Source organism: Dama dama, chromosome 28, assembly GCF_033118175.1.
Source record: "Dama dama isolate Ldn47 chromosome 28, ASM3311817v1, whole genome shotgun sequence".
Classification (NCBI taxonomy): Eukaryota; Metazoa; Chordata; class Mammalia; order Artiodactyla; family Cervidae; genus Dama; species Dama dama.
The window spans coordinates 51,678,237-51,689,150 of record NC_083708.1 but is presented as its reverse complement, the minus strand read 5'-3'; the positions used below and the strand labels follow the sequence as shown (position 1 = coordinate 51,689,150).

The 10,914-nt window shown below is 38.5% G+C and overlaps 1 protein-coding gene across 1 annotated transcript; it reads left to right on the top strand.

Annotated features, from left to right (window-relative positions):
• The first annotated feature begins 9,074 nt into the window (after positions 1–9,074).
• FUT9 (fucosyltransferase 9) lies at positions 9,075–10,154 on the top strand. Its single transcript, XM_061131457.1, has one exon. The coding sequence runs from the start codon at positions 9,075–9,077 to the stop codon at positions 10,152–10,154; it is 1,080 nt and encodes a 359-aa protein (XP_060987440.1).
• Positions 10,155–10,914: the final 760 nt, after the last annotated feature.

Below are 10,914 nucleotides of genomic sequence, written 5' to 3'. Positions count from 1 at the left end.
TGGCCATTGTTGAGTTTTCCAAATATGCTGCCATATTGAGTGAGTGCAGCACTTTCACAGAATCATCTTTTAGGATTTGAATAGCTCAACTGGAATTCCATCACCTCCACTAACTTTGTTCGTAGTGATGCTTCCTAAAGCCCACTCAACTTCACATTCTAGGATGTCTGGCTCTAGGTGAGTGATCACACCATCATGATTATCTGAGTCGTGAAGATATTTTATGTATGGTTCTGTGTTTTCTTGTCACCTCGTCTTAATATCTTCTGCTTCTGTTAGGTTCATAGCATTTCTTTCCTTTATTGAGCCCATCTTTGCATGAAATGTTCCATTGGTATCTCTAATTTTCTTGAAGATATCTCTGGTCTTTCCCATTCTATTGTTTTCCTCTATTTCTTTGCACTGGTCACTAAGGAAGGCTTTCTTATTTCTCCCTGCTATTCTTTGGAACTCTGCATTCAAATGGGTATATCTTTTCTTTTCTCCTTTGCTTTTTTTCTCTTCTTTTTATAACTATTTGTAAGGCCTCCTCACATAGCCATTTTGCCTTTTTGCATTTCTTTTTCTTGGGGATGTTCTTGCTCCCTGTCTCCTGTACAATGTCACAAACCTCTGTTCATAGTTCATCAGGCACTCTGTCTATCAGATCTAGTCCCTTAAATCTATTTCTCACTTCCACTCTAGTATAATCATTAGAGATTTGATTTAGGTCATTCTTGAATGGACTAGTGGTTTTCCCTACTGTCTTCAATTTAAGTCTGAATTTGGCAAAAAGGAGTTCATGATCTGAGCCACAGTCAGCTTCTAGTCTTGTTTTTGCTGACTGTATAGAGCTCCTCCATCTTTGACTACAAAGAATAAAATCAATCTGCTTTCGATATTGACCATCTGATGATGTCCATGTGTAGAGTCTTCTCTTGTGTTCTTGAAAGAGGGTGCTTGCTATCACTGGTTTGTTCTCTTGGCAAAATTCTATTAGCCTTTGTCCTGCTTCATTCTGTACTCCAAGGCCAAATTTGACTGTCACCTCAGGTGCTTCTTGAAGTGAAGTGAAGTGAAGTCGCCCAGTCGTGTCCGACTCTTTGCTACCCCATGGACTGTAGCCTACCGGGTTCCTCCGTCCATGGGGTTTTCCAGGCAAGAGTACTAGATTGGGTTGCCATTTCCTTCTCCAGAGGATTTTCCCGACCCAAGGATTGAACCCGGGTCTCCCGCGTTGTAGGCAGACACTTTATCTTCTGAGCCACAAGGGACTTCCTACTTTTGCATTCCTGTCCCCTATAATGAAAAGGACATCTTTTTTGGTGTTAGTTCTAGAAGGTTTTGTAGGTCTTCATAGAACTGTTCAACTTCAGCTTCTTCAGCATTACTGGTTGGGGCATAGCCTTGGATTACCGTGATATTGAATGGTTTGCCTTGGAAATGAACAGAGATCATTCTATCATTTTTGAGACTGCATCCAAGTACTGCATTTCAGACTCTTTTGTTTACTATGATCGCTACTCCATTTCTTCTAAGGGATTCTTGCCCACAGTAGTAGGTATCATGGTAATCTGAGTTAATTTCACCCATTCCAGTCCATTTTAGTTCACTGACTCCTAAAATGTCCATGTTCACTCTTGCCATCTCTTGTTTGACCACGTCCAATTTGCCTTGATTTATGGACCTAACACTTCAGGTCCCTATGCAATATTGCTCTTTACAGCATCAGTAAAGAGACTTGCTTTACATTACCAATCACATCCACAACTGGGTGTTGTTTTTACTTTGGCTCCCTCTCTTCATTCTTCTGGAGTTATTTTTCCACTGATCTCCAGCAGCATAGTGGGCACCTACCAACCTGGGGAGTTCATCTTTCAGTGTCCTATCTTTTTGCCTTTTCATACTGTTCATGGGGCTCTCAAGGCAAGAATACTGATGTAGTTTGCCATTCCCTTCTCCAGTGGGCCACATTTTATCAGAACTCTCCACCATGATCCAGATAATTGTGGATATATTTTGAAAGATTTAAGTTAGATACTTCATTTGCTGCAGAAAGAAAAAAGGGAGAAAACAGAATCAATTGGGTTTGGTTTTTTGTTTTTTTTTTTTTCCATTTTTGGCTTGATTAGGGCTCTTGTTTTTGTTGTTTGTTTTGATTTCTTTGTTTCAAGAAATATAATCAATTATAACTAATGTAAACAAAAAGAAAATTATTGTGTTTATGGAGTAGCTCTTGAAACTGAAGGAATATCTCAAGAACCAAGCCCAGGAAGGCAGGGTCCTGAGTAGCTCCTTGTTGGCTGGTAGCAGAGTTTATATAAGTCTTCTCAGGGAACTCCACTGTGATTAATTATCTCCAACATTTTTCTCTCTTGGCCCTTACATGCAAGTTTTAAAGTCCCAGAGAGAGACAGAGAGAGAGTTTGAATGATCTGGCGTCCCTCCTCAACAGTGGTTGAGAAAAAGTCACAGAGATTGTGCACAGGAGAGGAGAGGTATATCCTGATAGGCAATTGGGATGCTGTTATCAGAAGAAAAGTGAGTGATTGCCAGACAGGAAAAACCAGGAAATATCTGCCACAGAATCTAAACACAATATGCTTACAAAGCAACCTTTTGTGAAAAGGCTGTTTTCACGAACTATTGAAAGACTCTGCTTGCTGCTTCTGCTGCTAGTTAACTATAATTTGTTTCCTTATGTATTTTATCCAGACATTAATACTAATGAGTTATGTTTTGTACTTAGGGGAGATTGTATGTATGTGGTTAGAAATAGTAATAATTTGCACAGAAATCAGAAAGAATCTACTATTCCAAAAGAAATTCAGCTGTTATGAGAACTCTGATTCTTGACTAACGAGAAATAATAATGTAATAGCAAACACATGCTTTCTGTGGTCCAGACAGAGAAGGAAATGGCAACCCACTCCAGTACTCTTGCCTGGAGACTCCTGTGGACAGAGGAGCCTGGTAGGCTGTTGTCCATAGGGTCACACAGAGTCTGTCACAACTGAAGTGACTTAAGATGCATGCACACATTGGAGAAGGAAATGGCCACCCACTCCAGTGTTCTTGCCTGTAGAATCCCAAGGATGGAGGAGCCTGGTGGGCTGTCGTCTATGGGGTCGCACAGAGTCAGACACGACTGAAGTAACTTAGCAGCAGCAGCAGCATGGTCCAGGCACTATAGGAAGCACCTTAAAATTTTTTACTTTATATAACATGAAAGAAGTTGCAATGTGACTATATATGGCAATCCTTCTTTTTTAAATCATTTCTAATTTCAATCCACTTATCAATTTTTGGTGATTCATTTAGGTCTTTGGGGTTGATCTGAGTTGATCTCTAGATGCCCAAATAGACCCAAAGTTCTGTTCAAAGGGTTTGTGATTCTTATGCATTTTTACTGAAGATTAAAAAGTTTTGCCTTAACAGAAGTAGTTTGATTATGAATTTGCACAACATATAGAAAAGGTAACAAATAGGGATTATCAAACATGTTGACCCAAGGACTCATAATGGCATAAGAGAAGAACCTCTTCCAACCCCACATCCTAGCTAGTGTGAAATAGAGAGGTGGGTTGAAGAGGAGGGTAGTGACTGCAAACTCGGAATAAAGACCAAGTGGCAAGTTACAAACCTAACTATTCTGTTCTATCTTAAACTTTTAGGCAAGTATTGTATAATAGTCCATAGTATATCCCTGTTTCTTTCTGTCTTTTCTAAAATTGAAGTATAGTTGCTTTATAATAATGTGTTAGTTTCAGACTAAGGTTATATATATGTATATTCTTTTTCAATGACAGAGTAGTCAAAAAAAGAGCCCAAACTGTAGTACTTGGATGCAGTCTCAAAAATGACAGAATGATCTCTGTTTCTTTCCAAGCAAACCATTCAGTATCACAGTAATCCAAGTCTATTCCCCAACCAGGAATGCTGAAGAAGCTGAAGTTGAACAGTTCTATTAAGACCCACAAGACCTTTTAGAACTAACACCAAAAATAGATGTCCTTTAAATTATAAGGGACTGGAATCCAAAAGGAGAAAGTCAAGAAGTATCTGGAGTAACAGGCAAATTTGGCCTTGGAGTACGGAATGAAGCAGGTCAAAGGCTAATAGAGTTTTGCCAAGAGAATGCACTTGTCATAGCAAACACCCTCTTCCAAAAACAGAAGAGAAGACTCTACACATGGACATCATCTGATGGTCAACACCGAAATCATATTGATTATATTCTTTGCAGCCAAAGATGGAAAAGCTCTATAAAATCAGAAAAAACAAGAACAGGAGCTGACTGTGGCTCAGATCATGAACTCCTTTTTGCCAAATTCAGACTTAAATTGAAGAAAGTAAGGGAAACCACTAGACCATTCAGGTATGACCTAAATCAAATCCCCTATGATTATACAATGGAAGTGATACATAGATTCAAGGGATTAGATCAGATAGACAGAGTGCCTGAAGAACTATGGATAGAGGTTCATGACATTATATGGGAGGCAGTAATAAAGACCATCCCCAAGAAAAAGAAATGCAAAATGGCAAAATGGCTATCTGAGGAGGCGTTGCAAATAGCTACAAAAAGAAAGGAAGTGAAAAGCAAAGGAGAAAAGGAAAGATATACCCATTTGAATGGCGAGTTCCAAAGAATAGCAAGGAGAGATAAGAAAGCCTTCTTCAGTGATCAGTGCAAAGAAATAGAGGAAAACAATAGAATGGGAAAGACTAGAGATCTATTCAAGAAAATTTGAGATATAAAGGTAATTTTTCATGCAAAGATGGGCTCAATAAAGGAAAGAAACGGTATGGACCTAACAGAAGCAGAAGATATTAAGAAGAGGTGGCAAGAATACATAGAAGAACTATCTAAAAAAGATCTTCATGACCCAGATAATCATGATGGTGTGATCACTCACCTAGAGCCAGACATCCTGGAATGTGGAGTCAAGTGGGCTTTAAGAAGCATCACTAGAACAAAGTTAGTGGAGGTGATGGAATTCCAGTTGACCTATTTCAAATCCTGAAAGATGATGCTGTGAAAGTGCTGCACTCAATATGCCAGCAAATTTGGAAAACTCAGCAGTGGCCACAGGACTGGGAAAGGTCAGTTTTCATTCCAATCCCAAAGAAAGGCAATGCCAAACAATGCTCATATACTGCAAAATTGCAACTCATCTCACATACTAGTAAAGTAATGCTCAAAATTCTCCAAGGCAGGCTTCAACACTATGTGAACCATGAACTTCCAGATGTTCAAGTTGGTTTTAGAAAAGGCAAATGAACCAGAGATCAAATTGCAAACATCTGCTGGATCATCGAGAAAGCAACAGAGTTCCAGAAAAACATCTACTTCTGCTTCATTGACTATGCCAAAGCCTTTGACTGTGTGGATCACCACAAACTTGAAAAATTCTGAAAGAGATGGGAATACCAGACCACCTGACCTGCCTCTTGAGAAACCTGTATGCAGGTCAAGAAGCAACAGTTTGAACTGGACATGGACCAACAGACTGGTTCCAAATAGGAAAAGGAGTATGTCAAGGCTGTATATTGTCACCCTGCTTATTTAACTTCTATGCAGAGTACATCATGAGAAACGCTGGGCTGGAGAAAACACAAGCCGAAATCAAGATTGCCAGGAGCAATATCAATAACCTCATATATGCAGCTGACACCAAACTTATGGCAGAAAGCAAAGACCTAAAGAGCCTCTTGATGAAAGTGAAAGAGGAGAGTGAAAAAGTTGTCTTAAAACTCAACATTCAGAAAACTAAGATCATGGCATCTGGTCCCATCACTTCATGGCAAACAGATGGTGAAACAGTGGGAAAAGTTTCAGACTTTACTTTTTTTGGACTCTAAAATCACTTGCAGATGGAGACGGCAACCATGAAATTAAAAGATGTTTGCTCCTTGTAAGAAAAGCTATGACCAACCTAGACAGCATACTAAAAAGCAGAGATATTACTTTGCCAACAAAAGTCCATCTAGTCAAAGCTATGGTTTTTCCAGTGGTTATATGTGGATGGGAGAGTCGGACTATAAAGAAAGCTGAGCGCCAAAGAATTGATACTTTTGAACTGTGGTATTAGGGAAGACTCTTGAGAGTCCCTTTGACTGCAAGGAGATCCAACCAGTCCATCCTAAAGGAAATCAATCCTGAATATTCATTGGAAGGACTGTTGCTGAAGCTGAAACTCCAATACTTGGCCACCTAAGGCAAAGAACTGACTCAGTTGAAAAGACCCTGATGCTGGAAAAATTTGAAGGCAGGAGAAGGGGGTAACAGAGGATGAGATGGTTGGGTGGCATCACCGACTCAATGGCCGTGAGTTTGAGTAAACTCCAGGAGTTGGTGATGGACAGGGAGGCCTGACATGCTGTAGTCCAAGGGGTTGCAAAGAGTCGGACATGACTGAGTGACTGAACTGAACTGAAGTGAATTCTTTTTCAGATTATTTTCGGTTATAGGTTATTGTTCCCTGTGCTATACAGTAGAGCCTTGTTGTTCATCTATTTTATATATAGCATTGTTTATTTGTTAATCCAAAACTCTTAATTTATCCCTGCCTCCCTTTCACCTTGGGTAAACGTAAGTTTGTTTTCTATTTCTGTGAGTCTATTTTTATTTTGTAAATAGGATATTTTGATACCATTTTTTAGATTCATAAATAGTACCGTATGATATTTGTCTTTGTCTAACTTACTTCACTTAGTATTATAATTTCTAGGTCTAACCACATTGCTACAAATGGCATTATTTCTTTCTTTTTTATAGCTGTGCAATATTCCATTGTATATATGTGTCATATCTTCTTTGTCCATTCATCTTTCAACAGACATTTAGATTACTTCCATGTCTCAGGTATTGTGAATAGTGCTGCTAAGAATACTGGGCTCCATGTATCTTTTCAAATTATATCTTTTCCAGGTATATTCCTGTTGTTTCCATTTAAAGTTAAGGTTCAAAACACACACATGAAAAGTGGAATTACCACACCTTGAAAAAGACTTCTATTCTTAGTTTCACGTTTCTGTCCCTAATACATTGAAGTATAGTTATGGTTTGAAAATCACAACCTGAACCGTTTCTTTTCCAAGTTCTTCTATCCTTTAATTCTCAGTAGATCATTCTTAAAGTATGACCAAAGGTCTCTTTATGGACAATGCAATTATACACATGCCAATTCTTACAAGTAATACTTTTACTGAAGTTTCTGTTATTTTCAATGCTGTAGTCTTTAAACTATACTCTTTATTGTTAAAATTAGCTTTATGTTTATATGTATTGCTGTCTCTGGTGAAAGCTATAGTAACAAACTGCAAGTCCTTTAAATATAGGTTATATGAGAAATTCAAGACATGTTAGGTGTCCAGCTGAATTTTAGTAATGAGGAATAGGTGAAAAAGTTCTTGTCAAGGGAAAGTCAATTTGGCTCCAAGAGGCAGTTTTCTGACAGCTTCTGTACAAAGCAGGTGTTACTGAGTAACAGCTCTGTTGTTTAGTAATTGACCCCAATACCAGTGGAAAGTTGAGAGGACAGACGATATGCAGAGTTAACAAGAAGAACCTCAAGAAACTCAAAATGCCCAAGAATCAGGAAAATTGAGAGGCACATAATGGAAGGAATATTGTGTCTGCCTAGCAATCAGTTTTTCCCATTTGGTCAAATAAAGTGTTGTGGGACTAAAATGTACTATATGCCAACTTTAGGATGCAACAAAGAGTCAAAACTGGGAAATTTTGCTCAACTACTGGTAAGAATACCTGTCAGTCATTTCATTCTATAGAGTGATATGTGTTAAGTATACCAAGAAAGCAACTAAGTATAATTTCATTCATTCGTATTTTGTTTATTTTTATTTATCTAGTTACCAATGCTCATACCTTGAGAATCCACCCAAGATACTCAGCAATCCACCTATTCATTTATGCAGTATTCATAGCATCTACTAAGCATCTATTAAGCACCTAGTGTAACCTGTTGATGAGGATACAGCAGTGAGAAACAAAGCTTCTCATGAAGCTTACGTTCTGGCATCATCAAGATGATTGTATTCTCTGGCTGCAGCCTAGGGGATCAGTGATTATAAAAATGGAGTCATCAAGTGCCCAGATTCTGGACCCAGAGCCTGCGTTTAAAAGAATGCTCTGCCACTTACTATGCGTGACTTTGGAGTTTGTTAACCATTTGGGACCTTAGTTTCTTCATGAATGAGATGAGAATATAATGAGTTAGTACATATACTTACAAAGAGATACACACACTTGTGTAAATATATAAATTAATACATATATTGTTAATGTAGGTCCTCATATTAATGCATGGCACTAATGAGCCCCAGTTAAGTGTCAGGTATTGTTCTTATTAAGGGAAACTGATCAAAATTTAACTCATGGGTAAATGGTGGTAGTGTTAGTCACTAAATAGTGTCCAACTCTTTGCAGCCCCATGAACTGTAGCCCACCAGGCTCCTCTGTCCATGGGATTTCCCAGGCAAGAATACTAGAGTTGGTTGCCATTTCCTTCTCCAAGGCATCTTCCTGACCCAGAGATTGAACCCACATCTCCTGCATTAACGGGCAGATTCTTTACCACTGAGCCACCAGGGAAGCCCTCACTTATATTAAGGGCAGAGATTAGAGAAATCAAGACAGTAAAACTTGAGGTGCTAAAGCACCTCAATGGATTACTGATGCTCGTGTTACTTGTTCAAAGAGGATTTTAGAAGGCAAGAAACAGCATAATTCAATGGGTAAGCTACCTATTTTTGGCCCTCAGTTTCCTCATTCTGCAAAGAAGAGGTGATAAAAGACCTCATTGATAGGGGTAATGTGTTCAAAGTGCTTGTCACCAAGCCTAGTTGAGAGTGAGCTTTTAGGAAACAGGTACTGCTTGCAACTTGATTTTATTGAGCAGACACCATGTTTAGTTTTTGGTAACACTGGAAAAGAAAATGTAGTTGATTTTGTGACTAAGTGTATTTTAGGATGTACCACCTATTTATCTCAAAATGTATTTGTGATTAACTCTTCATCCCTACCTCTACCTACTCCTCTATTTTTCCCTTTCTGTTTCACAGAAAAAATTATGACCTCAGCATCCAAAGGAATTCTCCGCCCATTTTTAATTGTCTGCATTATCCTGGCCTGCTTCATGGTGTGTCTGTTCATTTACATCAAGCCCACCAACAGCTGGATCTTCAGCCCGATGGAGTCAGCCAGCTCAGTGCTGAAAATGAAAAATTTCTTCTCCACCAAAACTGGTGATTTTAATGAAACTACTATTCTGATTTGGGTGTGGCCATTTGGGCAGACCTTTGACCTTACATCTTGCCAAGCAATGTTCAACATCCAAGGATGCCATCTCACGACAGACCGTTCTCTGTACAACAAGTCTCACGCAGTTCTGATCCACCACCGAGACATCAGTTGGGATCTGACCAATTTACCTCAGCAGGCGAGGCCACCCTTCCAGAAATGGATTTGGATGAATTTGGAATCACCGACTCACACACCACAGAAGAGTGGCATAGAGCACCTATTCAACCTGACGCTGACTTATCGCCGCGACTCAGATATCCAAGTGCCTTATGGTTTCTTGACCGTGAGCACAAACCCCTTCGTGTTTGAAGTGCCAAGCAAAGAGAAGTTAGTGTGCTGGGTTGTAAGTAACTGGAACCCTGAGCATGCCAGGGTCAAGTATTACAATGAGCTAAGCAAAAGCATTGAAATCCATACCTATGGGCAAGCATTTGGAGAATACGTGACTGATAAAAATTTGATTCCTACCATATCTACTTGCAAATTTTATCTTTCCTTTGAAAACTCAATCCACAAAGATTACATCACAGAAAAGCTCTACAATGCTTTTCTGGCTGGCTCTGTGCCTGTTGTTTTGGGGCCATCTAGGGAAAACTATGAGAATTATATTCCAGCAGATTCATTCATTCATGTGGAAGATTATAACTCTCCCAGTGAGCTAGCTAAGTATCTGAAGGAAGTAGACAAAAACAATAAATTATACCTTAGTTACTTTAACTGGAGGAAAGATTTCACAGTAAATCTTCCTCGATTTTGGGAATCACATGCATGCTTGGCTTGTGACCATGTGAAAAGGCATCAAGAGTATAAATCCGTTGGTAATTTAGAGAAATGGTTTTGGAATTAAAGTTTTCCATCATTTGCACATTTGGCAAATCATTTTGATGAGATATTATCCAGGTTTTAAGGATGAGAAGAGACATTATTCTGCTTTCATGTCATAATTTATTTGTATCACTCTCTCGGGTGACATGTATATTTTGATGGAGATTTTTAAGAGCGCAGCATCAGCAATCACTCCACTTGGTTTTAAATTATCTTATATATACCTAATTATGTGCACTGAAAAATAATTTATTATTCTCTATCATTTGTAAACCTCTTTTTTTCACATTTTTGTTGTTATCTCTAATGTAACTGTGATTTGATTGTTGCTCCTACACTGAACATTTGTTTCATCCACTTGGTGAATGAAGACACATATCTTCAAATACGAAATATTTTCATTAAACATTATCATCTCTAGTTCGAAGTTGGCATAATGAAGCAAAGGAGAATCAATTTGTAATTGAATTCTAGCCTCTTTGACTTTGAAGTTGAACAATGTATAGCTCTGTCTATTTGATCTGTTTTCCACCTGTTTGTTATGTTTGTGAATGCAGAATTATTCATGTAGTGAATAAGCCAGAGAGTGGAGCAGAACTGTTCTCTTCAGGAAGTTGTTAGGCTTCTCGTTTATTTTCATTAAGTTGACTTGCAAATACGGTCACTTGTTCTCATGATATTAAGCTAAATTACTTAAGTATTTTTAAATATCCAATTTGGGGCGATTTTTGGTGCCTAGGAAATAATCCTAGTAACACTTAAGAAAAGCTAAGATAGTTTTC

What these genes read in the sequence shown, in the direction of transcription:
- FUT9 (XM_061131457.1), top strand. Translation starts at nt 9,075, where the DNA reads ATGACCTCAGCATCCAAAGGAATTCTCCGCCCATTTTTAATTGTCTGC.